Source organism: Hibiscus syriacus, unplaced genomic scaffold (genome assembly GCF_006381635.1).
Source record: "Hibiscus syriacus cultivar Baekdansim isolate YM2019G1 unplaced genomic scaffold, ASM638163v2 tig00002840_pilon, whole genome shotgun sequence".
Lineage (NCBI taxonomy): Eukaryota > Viridiplantae > Streptophyta > Magnoliopsida > Malvales > Malvaceae > Hibiscus > Hibiscus syriacus.
In genome coordinates, this window is record NW_024061947.1 from 10141983 (window position 1) to 10166783 (window position 24801).

The 24801-nt window shown below is 35.2% G+C and overlaps 1 protein-coding gene and 2 pseudogenes across 2 annotated transcripts; all 3 read right to left on the reverse strand.

Annotated features, from left to right (window-relative positions):
* Positions 1-242: 242 nt before the first annotated feature.
* On the reverse strand, positions 243-5566 carry LOC120157472 (RNA-binding protein 24-A-like). 2 transcript variants are annotated; one of them, XM_039168586.1, is made up of 8 exons: positions 4688-5566; positions 4352-4475; positions 3123-3252; positions 1993-2029; positions 1661-1898; positions 1175-1276; positions 980-1078; positions 243-732 (listed from the first exon to the last, which is right to left on the reverse strand). In XM_039168586.1, the coding sequence occupies exons 1-6, from the start codon at positions 4922-4924 to the stop codon at positions 1188-1190; spliced, it is 855 nt and encodes a 284-aa protein (XP_039024517.1). In that variant the 5' UTR covers positions 4925-5566; the 3' UTR covers positions 243-732; positions 980-1078; positions 1175-1187. The 2 variants fall into 2 exon arrangements, with proteins under 2 accessions (XP_039024517.1, XP_039024511.1); XM_039168580.1 differs by having other exon boundaries at positions 4331-4475; positions 4688-5556.
* A 1409-nt stretch (positions 5567-6975) lies between these two features.
* On the reverse strand, positions 6976-13054 carry LOC120157488 (annotated as a pseudogene).
* Positions 13055-13147: 93 nt separating this feature from the next.
* On the reverse strand, positions 13148-24348 carry LOC120152770 (annotated as a pseudogene).
* Positions 24349-24801: the final 453 nt, after the last annotated feature.

The window sequence follows — 24801 nt, forward strand, 5'->3', positions numbered from 1 at the left end:
ATATCAATCAAAAGCTAAAACCAAAAATACTCTCGATCCCAACCCTAAACTATAGCAATTTAACCCATTAATACTAATTATTTGTAAATGTGACGTGAAATATAATTTTTGAATATATTTTAACGTATTATTATTAACAGAGCTAAAGAAATAAATAAATAGAAGAAGAAGAAGACGATGAAGAAGAATACTTCTTTGTACACAAATCTTTTTTTTCCTGGCCATTTTTCACCATTTTTCAGTTTAAGGAAAATGCATCAGAGAGCTTCCTCCATGTTTGTGAAGTGAAGCTCTCATAACCATTCATGAAATGCAGCATGCCTACTGCTACTGCTACTACTAGTACTGATATGCACAACCCCTAAAACCATCATGTCTGCATATGCAGAGGATAATCCACCAAAGACGAGACTATCTATACATACACCCCAAATGCTGGGGACTATGAAAAAGAATCATATGTTGATTCTAAACGTGTATCCTTTTTACACCATTTTTTATTCCAGCCTATGTGGATGGTTGCCAGAATCCCTTTCCAGCACCCATCAATCCCTTCACCGCTGGCCTCCCAACCAGCAGCTGTGTACTAACGTTCTTTATAAATACAAAAGGTTAAACGACAACACCACCACCATCGAGGAAGACTTTCCGGCTTCCTCCATATAGCTTCTCCACCATCTGGAGCGACTCAGACGACATATGACTTCTCTGGTGAGCATGACTACATACGACCTGCACAAAGATTAAACACCGTAAGGCCGATACCCTAATGATATTAAGATACACTACTCACTGTATGCATTCAACCTCTAGTGTGTGTTTCCTCATCACATGTTCGTTAAACAATCATTATGGTACTTCTCATTTCTTCAAATTATGAACTGAATACTAAAACCACACCAGAACTAATCCCTACAACACTACTGCAGGAAAGACAATTACTCTATGTATAACAGTACAATGAGAAAAGTTATAGTACCTGTAGAATGCAAAATAAATAATTTGCAAGGCTAGATCCGAAGCCTGCCACTCATGTAGCAGTTTCGCTGCTCTTAGTCCTGCTGCAATCTAAGGATACCTGAATTGATTGAAAAAAGACACCGGCCATGGTTAACTCCACAGCAAGAGGCCCAGACAACCTAAGAACTTCATGTACCAAGACGTGACTACTTACCTTGATCAACTCCTCACCCAGTTGTTTGGTCAGAACCACTACCTTGCATAAACTGAGTAGTAACAATAAATTGTGGCTGTGCTGGAACAGATGCTGCTATACCTAATAAACAAGCACGCTTGGCTAGTAAGTTGTTCTATGCATTTACAAACTCAAAACAATTGGAGCCTGCTATAAGGTTTTCAGAGCTACATTTCAAGATTGATCAAAAAATAAAATGAAGGTCATTAATGTGCACCACAATCCTCTAAGCTTAACTAAAAAGCTCATTTTCTATATAATTTCTAGTTCACATAAAACTCAGTAACGGATATTGTCTTGGATCACAAAGCAAAAATAAATTGGATCAATGAAATATAAAAGCGAAGATGTACTGATCTCTAGATATGAAGAGGAAATAAATTGTTGACAGACAGAGTTAGGGGGAAAAGCAAAAACAGTAGCGTAAACAAGGGCAAAAGGAAAATTTTCATTATTGATATTAACCTCCAGGATATGGTGTTTGGAGTGTGGCCATTGGAGAAGTGGTGATTGCATTAGCAACGGCTTCACCAAACTGAACTATTTGATGACTTGGCATTGCATATCCCTGTACAGCTGTATAACCATGTCCGCTAGGAACATTTTGACCCACTTGCCCATATGGATAAATAGCTGGGTTAACCGCTCCAGGTACTCCATATATCTGAACGTACTGCTGAGCCATATAAGGGTTGTAAGCACCCTGTCCAGAGAAACAAGAATAAATCAGCATCAGGGCACAAACATTACTTGCTCCATTTTTTCCCCACAAAATTGCACTTTGTAACGCCATTAACCTGAGGATAGACATATTCAGGTCCATATGTTGCATACCTGCAGAGAGATAAACATATATCAATGATGTCAAAAAGTTCAGCATTAATTAGGAGCTACGCAATAAATATTATACCATAAATGAAGTTATAAAAGGACAAAAAAAATATTATTCATCACATCAGAACAACCAGGTCTTCCAAGTGATAGACCGGAACACTACTATCAATGAGCCATACCAAGGCCCAAAAACTTCATGTGTAAAACTATAAAGCCTAACTACTTAGCCCATGATAACAATCACATCCCCCCTTCTCCCAACATTTCTTTCCTTTTGATCCTTATCAAATCACAGTCATGATCTTGCCTGTTCAATAAACATTGAGCTCGGGCACATATCCTCTGCAACTACCAATTTTGCATTCCTGCAATTGCCAATCACACCATGTCATATGACTGTACTTTGGACTAATTAATCCTGAATTCTAAGGTAAAGACTAAAAACTCCTTGGCCATTTTGCATGCTGTGATCGGTTTGAACTTCCATGAGACAAGGAGAATAATTAAAAGACAAGTAGCTGCAAAAGGAGATGTGCCCAATTGAACTCTGATTAGCGAGCTTTCCATAATGACACAACCACATTACAGGTTGACGAGGCATATACAGAACACACAACCATATTTATGCCAAGGCTACAACCTATTCCTCTTAAACATTAAATAAGACATGTTTCTGCATCTACTGTTTCTGCTTGTGCAGAAACACACGATCAACACATGATAAAATTTCTAATGATAAACAAGCTTTACAAAAAGTACCCTAGAGACCTGCAATACAATTTACCAAGACGGCAAAGCAAAAAAATACTTAATGTGCCCATTCTTTCAATTCCAAGCCGAAAATCACAGGAAATTGTCACATAAGAGACACATAAAAAGTGTCTGACACGCACTTGTATCAAAGTCAATTGTAGGCAAAATCCCCCCAAAGAAACCTAAAAAAGATCTCTTTGGCACTTAATAGAACAAAGCCTTCTACACTACAAGCATAAATCATAAAACTAGAACGATGCTCAATCAAGCCAAGCTCAATTGAATCATAATTAGAACAACCAATTTAGTTAGAAACCTTGACTCAGAAAGCATAACTCACCCATAAGAAGGGTACATTAATCCTTGTTGGTAGTTGTAAGGAAGTGGGGGCTGATAGCCAAAACTTCCAACATAAGCCCCTCGTGTAGCTTGCACACCTCCAACATATGGAGAAGCTGGTCTTAAACGTCCTATTACGAAGATAAAAAGGAAAAATTATTAGCCTGATCGTTAAGGCTGATAGAAAAGTGCAAATGGAAAACCAACTGAATGTCTGAAACAACTTCAAAATTAGTTCAACTATAAGTATGCTGCCGTCAGCTTAAGAGTTGAAAGGAAGCCAAATAAAACCACCCTGCAAATTTGGGCAGGATAAACAATGTAACACTTTTCATACGAAGACAGTTTTAAATGGAAGGGAAATTTCAACCACTGTGGTAAGAATGTAAATGGAAACTAAATTTAAAACAGACAAAGAAGAAAACTGGAAAATGAAGAGGAATGAATAACAAATATCGGTGCAATTGAGAGTTATGCATACGGAGTGGTCTCAAAAATGAATACTGATGGGCTAGACCACTTGATCTTAGGAATGTTTACACAATATGTAAACAAGAGGAAGTACAAGACATGTAAACCGGACAGGGAATAAAGTATCCGCCCTAGATTGTAATGATCTTCCTTTTGATAATCATAACCTTATACTTCAAAAATGCTACTATCTCCGTCCCACTAAAAATGTCACTTATTGAATTTTTAAAAGTCAAAATTTTTAAAATTTAACTATGATTATTTTAAATGTTTAAAAAAATTAAATTTTATTAAATATATATTTCGAAACTTAGAAGAAATGCCATCCAGCTCAGTTGGTAGAGCACAAGGCTCTTAACTTTGGGGTCGTGGGATCGAGTCCCACGGAGGGCATTTCATAATTCGGAGGTTTTCTACGAAAGCTGCTCTCAACCTAGCGTTGGGCAGCCTACTATCCTAACTCCCCTTACCCCATTACATATGAGAATAAGGTTCAACTAATTTTTATATATTTCGAAACTACTGGATTAAAGATTTCTAAAATATATATTTTTCATATTTTTATCAATAATAAATTTTAAATAATAATGAGTCAAAGTTGAAAAATTTTGACACAAAAAAAGTCAATAAGGGAAATTTTAAATGGGAGAGTTTGCTGCATTGTTGATAAAGCTTTTCCTTTATCCTCGAAAAGAATTGGAAATAGCATGAAGGCATCAGCTTAAAGATCATACTAACCGGGCAAATTAGAGATGATACCGTAAGGAACTGGAGGTCGAGGACGGCCAAGAGAAGCCAAATTACAATTAGCGCGCCTGCCATCGATAATTGGGGTCGGATCAACACAAGCTCTCCTAGCAGCCTCTGGATCCCGGAAAGTCACCTATACCCTCCATACAAAGCCAAGAAGAAACCAATTCACTTTAAAGTCCATGCTTCACTTAACACACATTGCTTTAGCATCAAAGGGCATGCAGCCACCATAGAATTAATTCCGGTTCGTCATTATTTACATAACAATAACAACGACGGCCAAATGCATTAGTATATTATCTTTGAAAAGGAATAAAAGGGGCGAAAACAATTAACACTCACAAAACCGTATCCTTTTGAACGGCCGGAGTTTTTATCAGTGATGACAACGGCCTCCAAAATTTCACCGAACTGCTCGAAATAACGGCGCATCGTTTCACTTTGGGTTTCCCAGGCGAGTCCCCCAACAAAGATCTTGGTGTACGTTGTATCTCCAAATGGGGAATTCATGTATTGAAACCCAGAACTCGAACTCGAGCCCGAGCCCGAGCCCGAGCCCGGAATTTGCTGGTACGCCATGACCACAGATGACCCGGTTCAAATCCAAGGATAACAAGTCAATTGATAATGAGGTTAACCCCAGAATCGAGAGAGAATAAAACCGCAGTTTTTTTCTTTATTAAGAATTATAAAACCCTAGAAAACCCCTAGAATTGGCAACAAAGATAGATACCCAGAATCGTTGGGGATTTAAGGGAATCAAACGACAGTGGCGAAGGATGATGATTGGATTTTGACAGCAAAGAAAGGATTACAAAGCGGAGAGGCGGACATAACAATAATCCTAAAGAATCATATGATCATAATAAAACTAGGGATAAAAAAGGGGGTGAATAAATAAAGGAGGAAGAAAGGAAAACCCTAGATGGGCCAACAAGAGGGCTGAAGTGGATAGTTTTGGGGTAGGGTTTGGGGCTCTATACACAGAGTTTGGGAAGATTGATGGGTAGTAAACAGAGTGAAAATCAAGTCTTAATATTAACAGAAGACGAAGATCAAAGGCAAAACACTAGAAACTAAGGTAAAGGGAAATTAATAAGAAATCTAACTCAGTTCATTGTAGGTGAAAGATGGAGAATGGAATATAGAGAGATTAGAAGATGGGTAATCATGATGATGAAGGAAGAAGGGAAAAAAAGGGGGGGAAAGAAGAAGTAGGGGGGAAAATAAAGGAGGAAAGAGAGGAGAGAGGAAGCTTTTAGTGCTGGAGGGTTCTCAACCAAAGTAATGGCAATCAGCAAAGACAGCTTGGTAGGGGAGGGGGATTTGGGCGCTTGGGGGGACCTACAACCCTACTTATATGGATAATCCAATTGGTTTACTTCAGTTCTCTCTCTTACTCATCCTCTATCTGTTTACCTGCCAGTTTCTGATAAAATTTAAACAACAAACTCTAGAACAAGCAGCACTGATTTTGTCTGGCTTCAATTTCACTCCTTTCCAATCACAAGAAGGTTTTTTTTTTTGGAAGTGAAATATCTGATTAAACTCGAATTTCATTTGAATCGAATCTGATTTTAAAATTAATTTCTTGTCATCATAAAGTTTGAATTTAATATTGACTTTTTTTATCAATCGAACGAATATTGACCAATAAAAGCTTATTACTACTCATAAACATAAGGTAAAACTTAAAAGGCTTAGGTTTTTGGTTGTTAATCCTAAACTAGTGGTGGGATAATTCGGTTTTAAAAAAAATGTATTAATTGTGATGTATTGAACAAATTATTAAAGAGTTGGTGGTTTTTTTTTGGGTGGGGGGGGGATGTGTAAATTGAAGGAGCTGTCCAAGTAAAAGTCGGGAAACTGAGAGGGACCCTCAAAAAAACAAAAGGATGCCACTGCTTGCGACAATCATGCATTATTGTTGTTCTTTCATTGGAACATGTTGATATATTATTTTTAGCATATAGACCCCTATACTTTTGCAATAAATAAAAAAAGGATCTCAAACATTGTGCCCCATCTTCAGCTCCAAGACCTGCAAAAACAGGTTGGGTTGAAATAAACCCACAGGTTCAAGTGTTTGATCCTCGAAATTACATGAAAAAAAAATGGTATAATAATCATTTGCAGAAACAGGAGAGTGAAAACCAACAATGAACAAAATCATCGGCATGTAAAATAAGAACATAGTACTAATAACAATGATGTGTGGTGGTGGGGACGAAGAGGCCATTAACATGTGCTGCCTTGAACAAAATCATATCTGTCAGTTGCTATTCTTTATTCTTTGACAACTTTCATGAACAGGAAAACCTCTCCTTGCTTTCCTTATTTTCTTATGGGTTTGTGACCGATGATGGGGATATCTTGCAAAATTCTGCAATTTTCTGTATCTTTTAACTGTTACATACACGGCAGAATAGTGTAAGCACTACATGCATGACGAACTGATGATGATACATGTGCTAATGCTTAATTCACAACCTAACGCTTGGAATTATTCTTGTTTTCTGACTTTGCATTCTAAATCTTTTTTGTCCCATTTCACTTGCAAAGGTTTGAAAATTACATTAGTTTTACCACATCTCCACTGAATTTCACCATTTGATTTTGTACGAGACTTATTTTCAACCAGTTGCAACATTATGAAATATAGAAAACCACGGGGGAAATTACAACTAATGCAACAGTACCAAGTTCACTTATAGTTACATTTCTCCTAAAATGAGTCTGGCCAAAGCCACCTAATCTAAACATGATGAGGCTCACATTGATCCCTGCTCAAAAGGGACACGCACAAAGAGTCGACCATGCAAGCTAACGACAGCGGATGTCTGAAGTGGATCGATTCTCGCCGGTAAGGTCACTACCTGTAAAAACCACACCAAATTAAGATCAGCTCAACATGTCTTCCTAACATTTTCGTCTCAAATACGATGGTAAAACTATAAAGAAACTAAACACATGAATTTCAGAGCCACCAAAGATGGGATTAATTCCTCCTATTGTGTATTCTCACTATGTTATCAACCATGTAATTGTGGACTTGAGGACAGTCTATAGATGCTATACCTTCTTAAAGGGGGTGATACCCCAAGGATTGTCAACATGCTCTGGTTCACCCGTTATAACCAAACGTCCAGCAGATCTGATTGAACTCGTACCTAGATCCACAGGAAAGCAAGTCCACTCTTACATCCAGTGAAACTTCATAGAGACTAAATCAATAAGTATCATGAAACACCAAACATATTTTCCAATCACAGGAATATGAAAATCATAGTAACAGAATCTAGAAAGACCAAAAACTTTCCACAAATTTGAAAGCAGAAGAGCAGCTAAAAATTTGTTGAGTAGGAACTATTTAATTCTTGATGCTCACCATAGCTTAGGAAGAACATGGAAATCCAAAATATTTTAAGATATCATTTAACCAATCTAACAAATCTTGGGTACTTATAAGAAGAATTACTAGATCATTTATTGCTACCGGCATTGGCAAATAACTGAAAATAACAACAGACACGAGAGCTTTTGCATACTTATCTATGTAATCATCCACAATACTGACGTATAGGTTGCAATGGCAACTGTCGAAGATCATACCAAATGTTTACTAATTTACATCACATGATGTGAAAAGGATTTCAGAACAAGTGCATACCTCCTCACGCAGGAGTCCAGGGACCAGAGCATATACCTCAAAGCAATCCTTCTGTCCATTTTAAGGCCGTAGAAACAGTTCAGAACTCAAAACCCCAACAAAAGTTAATCCAAAACCGATTGTAACTGAAACCAGTTTTGTAATAGTTTTTTTTATCTGTGTACAGTGTACACTGGGCAGGAAACAAGGGAAACTTACAGTTTCACGCACATTGATCTTCACCCAATCAGCAGGAGTTCCAGCATCAACAACCTCAGTGACCAGTCTACATCAAGAAAAATCACATCTGATCAGGAAGTAGAAGAAAACAACCACGTTAGTTTGAGCAAGTTTAATATTTGTCGGCTTCTTCATGGGTCCGACATCCCTCCACTTTCCCTTGTCTAGCAGAGGCATCAAAGGATTATCACCATCCCAGAACGGTGATGGAATAGGGCTAATGTTAGCTGTGGCCCTCTTAAGGGATAAATGAAACATGATTTGCAAATTACATGGGCCCACAATAAAAGGGTTCTTAAGCCTTCCACAGATTAGTAAGAAACAGATTTGTGCTTAAATTTTCTTTGTCAATTTAAATTAGGAGCATTCTTTGTAAACGGCTTTGCACTGGCACATTTTTCAAGGTGTTCCTAGCAGCAAAGGGTGCAATAAGAATATATCAAGAATATGATTCTTTGAATTAAATCAATTATGAAGCCGTAAATCATTCATATATTTCTTCTTTTGATGGAAGAACCTTTCGTAAATTAATCGAATGAAAAATCGTCTCCATCTTCAACTTCAACTTTCAATTATGTAGAATGTAAATAGAGACGGACAAAAGAAAACCCTAAATAAACATAACATATAACTAAGTGATTAGCAAATATTAACTGCTTATCTGATTCAGGTCCAGATTCCATGTTTATTGGTGTCTTCTGCTTCTGCAAACCTGGAAAAGAACCCAAAAACAATATGAAAATTCATGGGACAAGTGTATTTTTGCAACATTACTATTAATGATATTCTTTAATTCTTTTTTCTTTTAAATATAATAGAAAGATCCGAAGATATAGCAGCATACCAATGTTTTTGAGATGTCTTTCACGCTTTGGAGTAGGACTTGAGATCTTATCCTGTATAGAGGAATTCTTGTACCACTTAGACTTTTGCATTTTAAGAAATGATCCAAAACAGGAATACAACAATATAGAAGATTAGAGATGATAACCTCTCCATATCCAATGGAACGTTGAGCATGCCAACCCTGCATGGCACGAGCTGCAGCATCCCTGCGTGCCCTGCCCGACCCAGGAAGGAAGCCACTTGACTGCACGGGAAACTCGGAAAACATTAGAAAAAGTATGCCTTACCAAAAATGGTGAAAGGAAAAGTATGTCATTAGTTTACTTGTATGAAATTCAGCTTCATGTCAGTATATGGAATGGAAGATGGGAAGCTCAAAAACTATCATCAGACTGTTGTCTAATATTAATAAATAAAATCCTACCTCCTTTTCACCACTTGCATGAGGCAGTGGGGAAGCAGGAAGTTGAATCTCACCATTCTCCCTCTTATACTTTTCATATTCCAATAGTGCCTGCCCAATCATAAAATAAACAGACGATAGGAAATACAGCCTCAAACGCAATTATTGTTACAAAAAAATGTGTAAATCAATGAACTTTCCTCTTTACCCAATCAAGCAGTAAAATAGATTCCAGAAATATCGGCAGTGCTATCAGTTTACCATGTTTATTACTTAGTTTGGTTTGGATAAGCATGTCTTTGAAAATTTGCCATATGATTCTGATTAAACCAAGAAAAAGTTGCACTAGATTCATTTAGCGGTTCTAAGATATGACAGATCACAAGAAATATTGGCACTGCTATCAGTTTGCCACATTTCTATTATTTAGTTTGGTTTGGATAAGCATGTCTTTGAAAATTTTCAATATGATTCTGATTATACCAAGAAAAAACTACACTAGTTTCATTTAATGGTTCAAAGATATGCTGGGAAGGGGCAGGCAAAACATCTACTCCACAACTTAGATACAAGTAGAGTCTGTCTCATATACACATTAGTCTAAAAAGCACGTGGTATAAATATAACTTTCACAAAGAACGTGCTGAAAATAATCCCCAAATTCATTCCCAGAACAGGAAGAATGTTATCCATGTTATCTATCATTTATGTTTAATGCAACCCAAAACATGATACCAAAGAAAGGGCATATGCATTGCTATTTCTTTTCTTTTCTTTCTGACTTTTCACTTGATGGTTTAAATTTAATTAAATGTGTCAATTAAGGAGTGTCTTGGCAGAACAACAAGACTGGTCCATTATGACCTAGAGGTCACATTTCCAAGGCATGGAAACAGCCTCATCTCATAGCAAGGGTAAAGTTACATGTATTGTACCCACAGTCCTTACAATAAGGCAGCTAGTTAATTGTCCCAGCCAAAAAAGCATACCTTCTCGTAGAAAATGCGGAATGTCCAAGAGACAGTTGTGCAGGTCCTGGGAGAAAGAAAGAATTAGATACCAAGTCAATCAAGAGAATAATATACACTTCCACAAAGAGCATGTCATATAAAGTACTTTGTGTTAAAATCAAATGCAACCCGGAAACAATTGGGATTGAAAAATAACTATGCATAAAAATGTGCATAGAAAAAAAGAAGAGAGAATAAAAAAAACATCTTTCTCCTTACTTTGGGGGGTTGAAAGACTCTCCCACTTGCCGCCATAACTTTGATGCTGTCACCTATCAGTATCGATCGTGAAAAAATCAATTTATATATTGATGATGTAAACGTAGGTGAATTCCAATTTGACACATGAGAAACCCCCAACAATTTGCCAGCCTTTAAATATCACAAACTATGCCCCACAGGTCACAATCCAAAGTTCAGAGCAAAACAATAATAACCAGGTTATATTGTAAATGATCAACACATTAATAATTTTTTCCAAAGGGTAATCCTAAAGGACATAAAACTTTAATTCGTCGAAACAAGGATTTAGAGTTTTAGTTTGGACAAAATATTCAGTTTATCATCAGACAAAATATTTAGAGAGTAAATATGCATTTAGTTTATCATTCAGTAAACATGTGTTGTATCCTTTATACATCAAATGAGAAGCAAAACAAACTAAAACTCTTGGCCAAGTGGCAAAATACTTGAGTTGTATGGCATCAAAGCTTGGGTTCAATACCTACCACCCATACCCCCTTCCAGTCTAGATATAGTATAACACACATGTCATTGTCACGTTAAATGGGAAATTACAACTTTGGAGACATAGCAATTAGTGTGTCTTCAATAAATGAAACAAGGCCTTGCTAGAATTTAATCTTATTCACCATCAAAAACAAGAAACAAATCCAAACCAGTTTACACGTAAATGGAATCAGATTGTCTGTAATTGTTTACTTGTTAAAGACTAAAGCCATTAGCTAGGAGGATAATGCATTATCATACACATTAATAAAACACCAATTAATGATTTCAGAATATGCATGCATACCACATCATAGCCGCCCAATTTAATAACTGCTCTCCACAACCTACATCAAATGCAAATATACAAAAAGCACAAATTAGACTGTGAAAAGGAGTATAATCATAACCTGGAAATTCAAATCAAGGATCTACAAACTCACTTAAGGCAGTTTAACAGTTCTCCATAAAATTTAGGAGGTTTGAATTCCAATGACCTATCCTTACAGAAACTTTCCAGCTCCTTCATAAATGCAGCTCGCTCCTCTAGTGTTCCAGCTTCATCAGCCTCCCCCGTCTATATACCAAACAACAATGTGAGTTAAAAGTAGGATAAACAAAATTATCAACACTTTTTTGCTGAAGTCAGAATCAGATCTTAGAGAACATTTCTATCTTGTACCTCAGGATCCAGCAACCAACTCTTTGGCTTCTCCACCCTCTCGGGTTCAGATTTAGGTGTAGAAGGAAGAGGAGCAGCATCTCCATTGCTTTCCTTCTCTAGTGGTTCAGCGAGAGGAGCATCAGCAGGAGCATCAGCAGAAGACTTGCTATCAGGTTTATCGGGCAAAGGTGGATTATCAGTCATGTCGACATCAGTGGTCAGGGTCAGGGTCAGGGTCTCATCAGCAATTGTTTCATTGGCATTTTGATCATCAGTGGGCATGGTCAGGGTCTCATCAACAATTGTTCCATTGGCATTTTGATCCTCAGTGGCATGGTCAGGGTCTCATCAGCAATTGTTTCATTGGCATTTAGATCCTCAGTGGGGTTTGAGGGTTGTTGTTGTTGGAGAGCAGCATCAACAACGTTAACTTCGGAAGCCTCAGGCAGCTTTTGTTCCAACATTTTGGTATCGCCCATTTTGCTTATACAGGTTCTCCTGTCTACATCAACAGCTGAATTATCAGATTTATTATACCAAAAATTAAAAAAGAAAAATAAATACAAGAGACCATGGTGATCTCCAAAAAGCTCAATTGTCAAATACGTTATACAAAAACCAAACCCTAACTCCTAATTAGTTTGTCAAAACCATATATATCTTTAAAAAAAACAGACCGAATCACTGACTGAAAAGAAACAATTGGGTTGTTCCCTAGTCCAAAGAGAAAGAAACAGAGCCAGAAAAAAATTAAAAAGGCGTTTAATGAAAAGAAAGAAAGAAAGCAAACTCGGTATGCCCTAAAATCCTAATAACTTAAACATAGTTGAAATACGAGCAAACCTGTTGTTTGAAGAAGAAACTTGCCTGCAGCAGAGGGGGACAAAGGAGAAGAAAAGCGTTAAACTAAAAGACAATGCAAATGCCAACACCAAATCGATAGCAATAAATACAGAGACAGAGAGGGAGAAGCAGCAGCGGCCACTCGTTATCGGACTAAAATTGCCATAGAAAGTTTCGTACTTGCACAGTTCTACGGTTACACTTCTCACCTGGGGCTGGAAGTATTGAATTCTGATTTGGATTCGCTCGCCGCTGCCAACTTAGCTACCAAATACAAAGTTTCTTTCCTTTTATGACACACGCGGCTTGGCTTGGCTTGGGTCCTGCTTGGGTCTTATTACCATAATAATAATACTAATAATAAATGATTTGAAATAAACAAACAAAACCCAGTAATTTGCCCAAACAGTGCGGTGGCTTACGCTGCTGGTTGCTTCGATTCGCCCTTCTCTCGGTTCTCACCCCCACCAGGCCTGGCTGAGCCACCCCATCTTCCTTCTTTCACCATTAATAACAAAACCAATACTATTGCCTGCTCTACTCTAAGCCCAATTTTTGTATCTCCTATTTGGGCCTCCCTCCTATGCAGATTTTTAGTATTCTCATTACAAAGCCGATGAGGCAATCACACAAGTACTATAATTAAATATCTATATTATATTGGGTAAATTATGCCAATAGTCCCCTTTGTTTTCAGTCTAAATGACTTGGTCATCAGTTTTTTAATTAAGTGTTTGGTCCCTTACGTTATTCATTCGGTTTAAGTCCCTCGATCGTTAACTTCATTAATGGGTTAACGGAAGTTAACGGCCGTTGGACTTAAATCGAACGGATCGATAAGGTAAGGGACCAAGCGCACTTAATTAAAAAACTAGTGACCAAAGCCGGTCAGACTGAAAACAAAGGGGATTATTGGTATAGTTTACCCTATAATATTTTAATTATAATGTTTAATTTAATACTTTAAAAATGTCTAATGTTATTTTTATATTTTGTCAAAATATTCACTAAGGTGATAATATTTTGTTAAATTATGGGTTAGTGTAATACCCTGAATTTCGAGTTAATAGTTCGGGTCAACCTGAGACACATAAGTTGAACCCATTAGATTTCTTATACCAGTTTGGATCATTTTATAAGGGTATTGAGCTTAAGTTTGGCCCAAGAGTTCAAGCTAAGTGGTAGTTTAAGTTGGGTTTCAAAGGTGAGGGACCAAAAGTGTAGTTTACCTATTTATCAAATTAAAGGATAGAAACCCTTATAATAGAGTATTTCACGTGAAAACCCAACACCCCAAAATTATCTTCTTTTTTTCTCTCTTCTTTTCCTTCTCAAGAGTAAGCTCAATGGAGAAAGCTTTTTGAAATACAACCCTAGTTAGAGTTAATCAAGGTAAGAAATCTAATATTCATCCCTTAAGCTTTATTTCAAGGCCTTAATCTCTAGTTTTGGTGTTGGTTTCTAAAATGGGTTTCTAAAGGAGATTAAAATATTTAAGCTTGTTCTAGTAAGTTTGAGTTAATTAGAGTGTTCTTAACCTTGCTTTAAGCCTTAGATAAGTTAGTAAACCCCTTTTCTTACCTTTGATTAGCTAAGGAAGTGGAGGAGAGCTCAAAAGCAAGAGGTAAAGAGAAAATGCCTCCTAGTTGAGTTTGGTGAGGCTTTAGCAGCAAGAGAAATAAGTTAACACACTCACAGCTTCCTCATACCAGTTGTAGATCATTAGAAATGAGTTTTAGCTATAAAGTTAAGTTTTAAACATGTTGAGTAGAATTCCATGGTAGACTTAATGTTTGATGTTTTCAGCATGTATTAAAGCCTTCTTTATGACCCCAAGATCAAATAAGACTTAATAACACATTGGGAAACCTTAAAGTAGGAAAATTAGGGAGTTTGGGTGGCAAATTTGTTCCTAAATAGGACATGTTTAAGGGTGAGTATCGATATTGTTCATGTTTCAGACTTAAAACCGATAGTTTTAAATAGCAATATGATACCCCTTAAAGAAGTATCGATATTAAAGGTCTAGTATCGAGATCAAGGGATTCAGTATCGAGACCAGGATTCTATAATGTCATTTTGGTATTAGTACTCTAGGGAGTATCGAAACCAGTATCGATACTCCCACATGAGTACCGATACTCCATTTTCTTTCAAGACAATTTAGAGTGGTAGTATCGATACCATGGGTTGGGTATCGTTATTGAAGTAAGAGTATCGATACTATAAGGCTAGTATCGATACTATAAGGCTAGTATCGATACTAAGACAAGGTTTTGGGTTTTAAAGTAAGAGGAATTATAGGAGCAATGAGGTTTCCCAAAAGCTTATAATTACTCCCAAATAAGACTACAAGTGAGAACAGTAATAAAATTTATTCCAAACATAGAAACACGAATAATTATGATGAAATAAGACTAGCCTTATTCGAATACTCGGGAAACAACCAGGACACCAAGTTCCTTTAGAAAAGCTAGCACTGTTGAAAGTATAGATTCAGTTTGGATATATCCTTAGGGAGTGCGCAAGACACTTTAAACTGACTAACTAAGGCCAATGCCTAACACTCGCAATGGGTGAGTTAGTCGAGAGTGTGGTATCTGATGTAGAGAATTTTGAGGCCACATTCTCGGTAGATTAGACGGGTATGTGAGCTCTAAGATACAGAACTCTCAACCGCACCATGATGTCTACTATAGAGTAGATAGTGAGTATGCAAGAATAATCACTATAGAAAAAGCAATAGACTTGATAGCTTGAGCCTTTCCGTGATATACAATTAGTATGATTTTGTTGTTAGTGTGTGTAATACCCACAAATTTTAATTAGTGACCAAAATGTAAGTTTTGAAAACTTAGTAGCCAAAGTATAAAATTTGGAAAAGTTTAGGTACTAAAGTGGCAGTTTTACAAAAAAAATAAATTTTTATTCCATAAATGGATAGTTTACTCTTGAAAGTGAGGATTTATTGAAATCATGTTCCTGATTCGGAATTTATGTTAAAAACTAGAAATGATTAAAGTCCGGTATGAATTCGGTAAATCAGATCGAATAGAAATTTTGGGAAAATTTGAAGGATGATAAATTAGGCTTAAAAATATTATTTTTACATTTTTAAATGATAAAAATAATATGGATCATTGGATTTGAGAACTTATTTCCATGTTTAATTTGGATTGTTGGATCAAAGTAGCAAGATAGCAATTTTTGGAAAGTTGCTTGGTTATATTGGAAAAGGGTAAAATATTTTGTTCATATTGACTTTATAAAGATTATAAGGGTTATGTGGCTTGGTATGGATGTAATTATCAAGTTTCATTAATGGTAAAATTGTCATTTCTCATTAAATGAATATAATTTAAGCTTAAATACATGATAAATTAACATGAAATTAACTAATATTTCATGAAAACTTGGTCATCTTTCTCCTCCATTTCGTGGCCTTAATACTCTAGGTAAGAGAATTTTTATTTTTTCATTTTAAGCCAATTTATTAGGTTTTTGGATTAAGACGTAAAATAGAAAATTGTTATATTCTATGAGCTCTGTCATTTGGTACCATTATTGCATGCTATTGCTTGAGTTCAAAGATCCCAAATTCTAGGGTTTATGTTCATATTAGGGTTTATGGAAATAATGATGGATTTTGAGGTTTTTGAGGTTGTAGAATCATTTCCATCTTGTTTGATGATTAAATCATGATCAAACCTCATAGAAATGCATTTTGTAGTTTCGGCCTAACCTTAAAAATTAGAGAAAATTATGATTTGATGAAATTTTATTAGGGTTTTGATTGTAGAGATTTTATAAGGTTGAATAGAAGTTGACTTCATGCTCTAATCGAATCAAAACCAAGTGAAATCATGGAACCTAGACTTGTACTATTCAGTCTTGGCTTTTGAGGATGCGAAAAATTATGTAGGGGCTGGAAATGATATAAGAAATATTCTACAAGCCTTAGAAAAAATTTGGGGACCATTTTGTACTCTTCAGCCTTGGCTTTTGGGGAAGAGAAAAATTATGAAAAAAATTATGTAGGGGTTGGAAATAATGTAGGAAATATTATAAAAGCCTTAGAAAAAATTTGGGGACCATTTTTGTAATTTTATGAAAGTTGAGGACCTATTCAATAACTATGGAAAATTAGTATCGAATGAGCATCGAAAGATTTTTGAGAAATTATTTTCTATTGTGTGACTATGTTAGTAAGATTATAACATGTGGTTTGAATTTGCATATGTTTATAATGAAGCTCATTTAGATTGTGTGCTTGAAATCAAGATCAAGCTTAAGGATGGAATATGAATTTCTAAAGAAGGTTTACAAGCTAAGGACACCATGTGAGTGCATATTTAATTTGTATTTATGCTATCATACAAAAATTGGCTTGCGATGAGCCAGCGACGGAGTTACAATGGTAAGAAGTGATTCCTAAATGTTATGTGATTTTTGGTTCAAACATGTATGTTCATTTGGTGATCTAATAAAATTAGTGAATAATCTGAAATATAAGTTGGTGAAACCTGTCTAAAAATTTTATTCTGAACAGTAAGTTTAGAAAATCACCATAAATTCTACATAAATGAGTAGATGATGACTCTTACACCTTTGGATTTGTATACCAGTATAGTTTTGTTTAGAACAAATGAAAACTAATTTCGAGGAGTATACAAAAATATGAATTTTTAATCAAAGATAGGTCAGAAAACAGGGCAACAGATTCTGCTCAAAACAGATTTTGTAAGTCAACTTTTAAAATTCACTATAAATTGTACAAATTGAACTAGAAGAAGTGCTTATATGGTTCTATTTGTATTCGAGTCTAGTTTACAGAGGTATAAACGGAATAATTTTTAAGTGAATAGATTAATACAAAATAATATTTCTTTAAAGATAGTGAAAACTGCCAAAATACGAAATTGTGATGAACTTCTTAATAGAAGCGAATTTAAAGCAGAAGATCAAGCTTAAAGCTTAGTGAGGCTTATATTTTGACTTGTATAAATAGTTAAAGTGAGTGTATTTACTATTTACTTATATGATATGAGGACGACTTACGATGAGTCAACCTCGAGTGTTTTTACTAAGCATGTTTTTAACGCATTCTGAAGTATTTTAATAAAGTTTATGAAAATGATTTTATTAAAGGATTTTAGGGTATGAACTACCCTAAAACAATTGGATGTATTTTACTCTATTTAACATCTATTGGTGTTTCAGAATAAACGTTTAATTTGCGTTTTGGGATATAACAACCTATTGTATGTACATTGAGAGTCATTGGTGCATTTCGACATACTTTGAGTATGATGTTATCGATCGATTTTTTAATGCATTATTGCATTTTCGTACCAATACTTTGTGTACTTGGAGTAGTACTTTGTGTACTAGTACTATGGCACTATGTGTGCAATGATGGTGTTCACAATGAGCACTTGTTAATACCTTGAATAAGGTGGTTACAGATCAATTTTGTTTAATGTATTTGTTGCATTTTCGTATTAGTACCTTTGTGTGCTTTCGGTACTATGTGTGCATTGATGATGTTCATAATGAGTTTGTGAATTATCATTTTGATATATTAGTATAGTATTGTTGTTACTGCGGTACCTATACTTTCGTTTAGCACTTATGGCAATTTGTACCTTGCATTCTCATATGTTACATTGGGTTTTGAATGGATTTTTTTGATTAGACAGATTAATAAATATGTTATACATATAAATAATGTTTCACAGGTTATGTGACGAAAATTTGGCTTATCAAGTTAGTTTTGTGCGTTATATATTTTTTATACGATTTGATCGTATTTTGATCTTTTATGGCTTTTTATGCTTTAAAATGTTTTACTTACTCTTTTTATGTCTCGCTAAGTGTATACTTAGCGTGTGATGATTTTCACGCGTAGGTAAATTAAAGCGGAAGGAGTAGGGAGCTGAGCTTGTCATCAAGCACTAAGTAATATTTACAGGTAACAGTAATGACATCCGACTATGTTTTAAAATTTATAGCTGACATGTATACGATTATGAAGTGTTTGCAAAGTAGAAGTATGATTAGTATAATATAATTTAGTATAAACATATATTATGATACTAAACCATGCTTAAAAGGGATTTTAAAAGGGATTTTAAATTAGACAGTTTATTTATTATATGAACAAAGCAGAACTGCTTGATACTACCTGAGATCGGATTTGAATTAAAAGTTGAAATATTATTTTGAATTACTCTGATATTTTTTTTATCAGTTGTAGATAATTAGAAATGAGTTTTAGCTAAAAAGTTAAGCTTTAAGCATATTGAGTAGAATTCCACGGTAGATTTAATGTTTGATGTTTTTAGCATGTATTAAAGCCTTCTTTATGACCCCCAAGATCAAATAAGAAGATTAATACACCTTGGGAAACCTTAAACCTTAAAGTAAGAAAATTAGGGAGTTTGGGCGGCAAATTCATGCCTAAATAAGTCATGTTTAAGGGTGAGTATCGATATTGTTCATGTTTTAGGCTTAGAACCGAGAGTGTTAAAGAGCGTATCGATACCCTTTAAAGGAGTATCGATATTGAGGGTCTGGTATCAAGACCAAGGAATTCGGTATCGAGACTGGGATTCTAGAATGCCATTTTGGTATAGATACTCTAGGAAGTATCGATATTAGTATCGATACTCCCACATGATATCAATACTCCCTTTTCTTTCAAGATAATTTAGAGTGGTGGTATTGATACCATGGGTTGGATATCGATACTGAAGCAAGAGTACCGATACTATAAGGCTAATATCGATACTAAGACAAGGTTTGGGCTTTAAAGCAAGAGAATTGTAGGAGCAATGAGGTTTCTAAAAGCTTATCTACAAGTGGAACAATAATAAATTTTAATCCAAACGTAGAAATACGGATAATTAGGAGAAATAAGACTAGACTTGTTTGAATACTCAGGAAACGACCAGGACACATGAGTTCCTTTAGAAAAACTAGTACTGGCGAAAATTATAGATTCAATCCGGATATATCCTTAGGGAGTGTGCAAGACACTTTACGCTAACTAACTAAGGCCAAGGCTTGACACTCATAAGGGGTGGGTTAGTCGAGAGTGTGGTGTTTGATGCAGAGAATTTTTGGGGCCATATTCTCGATAAACTAAAGGGGTGTGTGAGCTCTGAGATACAGAACCCTTAGTCGTGCCATGATCTACCATAGAGTAGAGAGTGAGTATAGTATACTCACTAAAGAAAAGCAGTAGACTTGATAGCTTGAGCCTTCAATTATATACAATTAGTGTGATTTAGTTGTTATTGTGGCACTGATCTAGTTAGCTCAGCATTTGGAATTTGTTCCTACACAAATTAGGTAGAGCAATTGAGGAATGAGTACAATGGTTGAGGTCCTGACCATAGCAGATCATAGTACGTCTCAGTATTTTTAAAGGGCATATATATGTAAACATTGTTGTCGAGTTGAGTCATAGATTTATTTTAAAGTTGGTTAGTATTATTTTGAAATGTAAATATTTATTTTGGGAGTTCCCCAGTGTAAAGTTATTTATATGCTTATGGATGTTTTTTATGAAAAGTTTTCAAAAGTCGTTTTAAGTGAAAGAAATGAGAAAAGTTTGGTTATAATATAATATATTTAAAATCTTTTTTAACACACTGCTCTACACTATTTAGTTTTAAACTAAAATCAACCAAAAATACGAAATGATTACAAGATATATATTTAAAAAAATTTAACACACTGCTCTACACTATTTAGTTTTAAACTAAAATTCACCTCTAAAAAATTATTTATTTTTAATATTATTCAAAATCTATTTTTGATCTAATTTAAATTATGTTCTTTTCCTCCATTATAAAATACTTATTTAATATTTGCTTGTCCTACTTAAATCATATTTTGTCCATTAAGGTAAAATATTTACTTAATTTTAATCCCTCTTCGTTAACAAGCAATATAATATCTATAAAAAAACAAGCAATATAATAAATATTAAATCAATCGCTATAAATTTATAGTCCTATCTTAAAAGATGTGTAGGTTATGTGCTACTTATTAAATAAAAGATTGTTCTTATTAAATAAAAAATTCTAAACATATAAGACTAAGAAAATATCACAAAATAACTTTATAATCGTGACATTTTAGTTAAAAAATATCATCCAAACGCTCTTAAAAGTAAAATCATAATATTTTTTTCAAAGCGTGAGACCCTAAATTTTGGGATCACACGACCACTACATCCACACTTGTAAATGGATATTCAAATAAATTATAAACACTGAAATATTAGCCATAAAACCCTAAAACACTAACCCTAGAACTTGAGACCTTACATTATAATTAGAACTTGAGACATTAAATTATAATCACTAAATCCTAAACATCAAATTTAAATACTAAATCTTAAACCCAAAAAAATTAAACAATAAATTTTAAAATCCAAAAATTAAACTAAGTGTTGATTCAATTATTCTTTATTAGTTTAACAAACAAATCAGAAAAGAAGCTACTAGTAGTCCAAATAATACGAATGCTTGAGAGAGGCAGATATTTTTTTATTGCGAAAACTCCCCCCGTGTTGTTTCGAAGACAAACCTTGTTAAGATCTGCAAGTAAGGATGTTGCATGGCTTTCCTGGCTGAAATACGCTTCGAGGGATTGTATTGCAACATCTTAGATAACAGGTCTAGCCCATCGCTATCCATTTCAGGAACAGCTGATACCAGACTCTCAGAGCTCCACTGCGGATACTCATCCCAGTTTGGTAGTTTGCTCACTCCCGGCCACCTTCCATTTGGGGTACCCAATAACCTGCAACCATGACAATCAGAAACTATCAAAATGGAAACACCACTCCACAATGGCAGGGACTAGATAGGGGCATCATAGTGGACCTGAAAATATTAAGAAGCTGCTGCAGTTCAGATTCTCCGGCGAACAGGGCAGTCTTGATGTACAGTTCAGCTAGAACGAATGACATTATTTAGTGAATCGAGTTGTACGGATTTATGTTTATTCGGAATTGAATGTTAATTGTAGAATACATGTATGAGTGTGAATCAGGTATGAATATGATAACATGTGTGGATACCGATAATAATAACGAATAAAGACATTATTTAGTGAATCACAGTAGTATGAATCTATGTTTATTTGGATAGTGTTAATTGTTGAATACACATATGTATATAACACAAGTATCAATATGATAACAAGTAATTCTAATATTAGCAATTAAAGACAATATTTAGTGAATCAAGTGGTATGAATCTATGTGAGTGTTAATTGTTGAATACATGTATGTGTGCGACACCAATATCAATATAACAACATGTTAGTGAATAATGATAGTAATAACAAATAAAGATATTATTTAACAAATCGAGTAGTACGAATCAAATGATTACCCGGATATGAGTGTTAATTATGGAATACATGTATGTACGTGATACGGGTATAAAAATAATAACAGGTCAGTGAATAATGATAATAATAGATGAAGCCACAGACCACATCTCCACAACAGTTGAGTAACGATTAGACCCCAAAAGGATTTCATGTTGAAAAAGTCAAGTTGGCCACATGGCCAAAAACAACTTTCGGTGGTATAATTAATGCACCGATTTTTTGGTTAAAATTTGAAAAATGGTAAAATCATTTTTAGTCATTATAATTTAGGATATTTATAAATTAGTCTTTAAGTTTTAACTATAAATACCCTAGTTCATTTAGCTTCAAAACCATCCCAAAGCATTCTAGCTTTCTTCCAATACTAGATAGAATTTAGAGAATTCTTGAGAGTTGTTTTTATTTTTATTAAAAGAGAATTATCATTGTTTTCTCCTTGGTAGATCGAGAGAAGTTGTAATTCCTATTTTCTTATGGTAAAATTCTTCTACCGTTGCCCGTGATTTTTACCCTATATTATTTAAGGGTTTTCCACGTAAATTTTGTGTCTCTTTTATCTTTATTTTTATTTTCTCAAATTATTAATTACGATTTTACTCTATCTGATAACCGTCTTCCGCAATATTTCAGGTGCTCTATACCACAGCGTCAATATCTAAAAAAAACATTTACTTGCAAAATTAGGAGATGGATGATAATACAAGTAAGGGAATATTATTAACAGTTGGTAGCAGTAATACCTCATTAGTGTACCCTTAAGGGGGACCGTATAAGCCCGAGCTAGGCCGAGATCGGCTATCTTAAGCGCCATGGTCTTTCTATCCATGAGAAGATTGTGAGGCTTAAGATCCCTGAGTTAATTAAAGGGGGAAAACAAAGGATTATTGAATATCCTAAAAGATTGGTGTAGATAGGGATGGCAAAAAAATTCGAATCCGAAGGAGAAAATTAAAAATCGAATTTAACGGGTCGGGTTCGGGGATGATAAATAGAGACGGGGACGGGGAAAATCCGTTTATGTTAAACGGGGACGGGTTTGGTAATCCCCACCCCGATTACCCGATTACCCGGCCCGATACCCGACCCGATAAATATTAAAAATAATTATTTTATATATATAATATTAATAACATATTTTAAATTAACCCTTAAATATTTTTTATTATTTTTTTCACCCCATACTGCCACACTTTAAAACATTGTCCCCGCTTCAATTTCTAGAATTTACCTCAATTTTTACTGTCTCATAATATTCTTTTTTTCTTTTAATCGTAAAAATAGTGGTTACACTTCTTGTTTGCAATTACGTGTGAACCTTTAATATCTTTTAATAGACAAACATTGTCTAGTTAAATGGGAAAAGTCTAGTTGGTTTGATGGTATTGTGCTACTTCCAACGAACGTGTACTTACGGTAGGGTCCTCGTCCAATATACCATTACACACCTAAAACCCACCACTAGCATTGGCAAGCTCAAAATTATATCCAGTAGAATTTAAAATCAATGCAACTTGCATATTGTCTTCGTCTCTTCGACAGCAACCCTCATTTTCACATCGCATTCCAATAACCTCATACAAGCTGTCTCTATTACACAAGCTTTAACGTTCCTCTGACAAAGCGAAGCATGTGAATTAGCCATATTAAAATCAGCCTCGGGACCTATACCAAACATCACGTTCTTCCCTAGCAAATGAGAGCACAGTGCTCTCTAGTATTAAATTCGAAAATTCTAAAAAATTTCGGTTAATTCAAAAATTAACTGAATTAACCGAAATTTATTCGGTTCGGTTAATATTTTTGAAAAAAAATTTGGTTCGATTAACGGTTAAAAAAATCGGTTAATTCGGTTAATGATAGTTCGGTCTGTTCGGCCACCGAATTAACCGAATGAACAACCCCACCGTTACCCGTTTAAATAAACGTTTATGCTAAACGGAGATACTTGTTTCCCTGCGGTTTTCCCCATGGTTTTCCCCATGGTTTTCCCCGATTACCCGATGGGGATTCCCGTTTAAATCCCCGCGGTTTTTTAAACGGGGACGGGGAGACCAATACCTGGGCCGAACTCGACCCGTTGCCATCCCTAGGTGTAGAGGATAGAGAAAAATAACCAAGGGTTAAAAATAATAACCTGTGTAGAACTCCATGACCATGGCAGAAAGCAACACCTCTGCACAGTTGGTACATCAAGCTCTGTTAAACAAATATCACAAGCATTAATGAAAATATTCACATAAGGCGTCCTATAACAGAGATCAAAAGCATTAATGAAAAATATTCATATAAAACATCATGGATTTAAATAGCGGTGTGCTATCGAATTCTAAATAGCAGCCCAAAATGCTATTGCACGACCATGATCCCGTGGTGTGGATAAACAAAAGACAACGAAAATACGACCGCAACATACTCGAATACCAAGTACAGAACATTATTTCCTTCCTTGCTTTTCCCCTTGTACAACATCCATCAATCTGAAACATGAACATTGAAAAAATTCAGATCAAACCAAATGGAATTCGAGAGTGGAATCATCACAAGAACAAGAAGCAAGAAAAGACCCGACGACATGGGACTGCGAGAGCATTTCAAGGTGGAGACCTCGCGGAGAGTGGTGAGAGGACGCCTTCATCGTCCTCGTGGAGACGAGTCTTCTTC

Coding starts and splice junctions, on each gene's coding strand:
- LOC120157472 (XM_039168580.1), bottom strand. CDS start 4,924: ATGGCGTACCAGCAAATTCCGGGCTCGGGCTCGGGCTCGGGCTCGAGT. Junction 4,476..4,687: donor GTTCAAAAGGATACGGTTTT/GTGAGTGTTAAT, acceptor TGGAGGGTATAG/GTGACTTTCCGGGATCCAGA. Junction 3,253..4,330: donor TATCATCTCTAATTTGCCCG/GTTAGTATGATC, acceptor TCTTCGTAATAG/GACGTTTAAGACCAGCTTCT.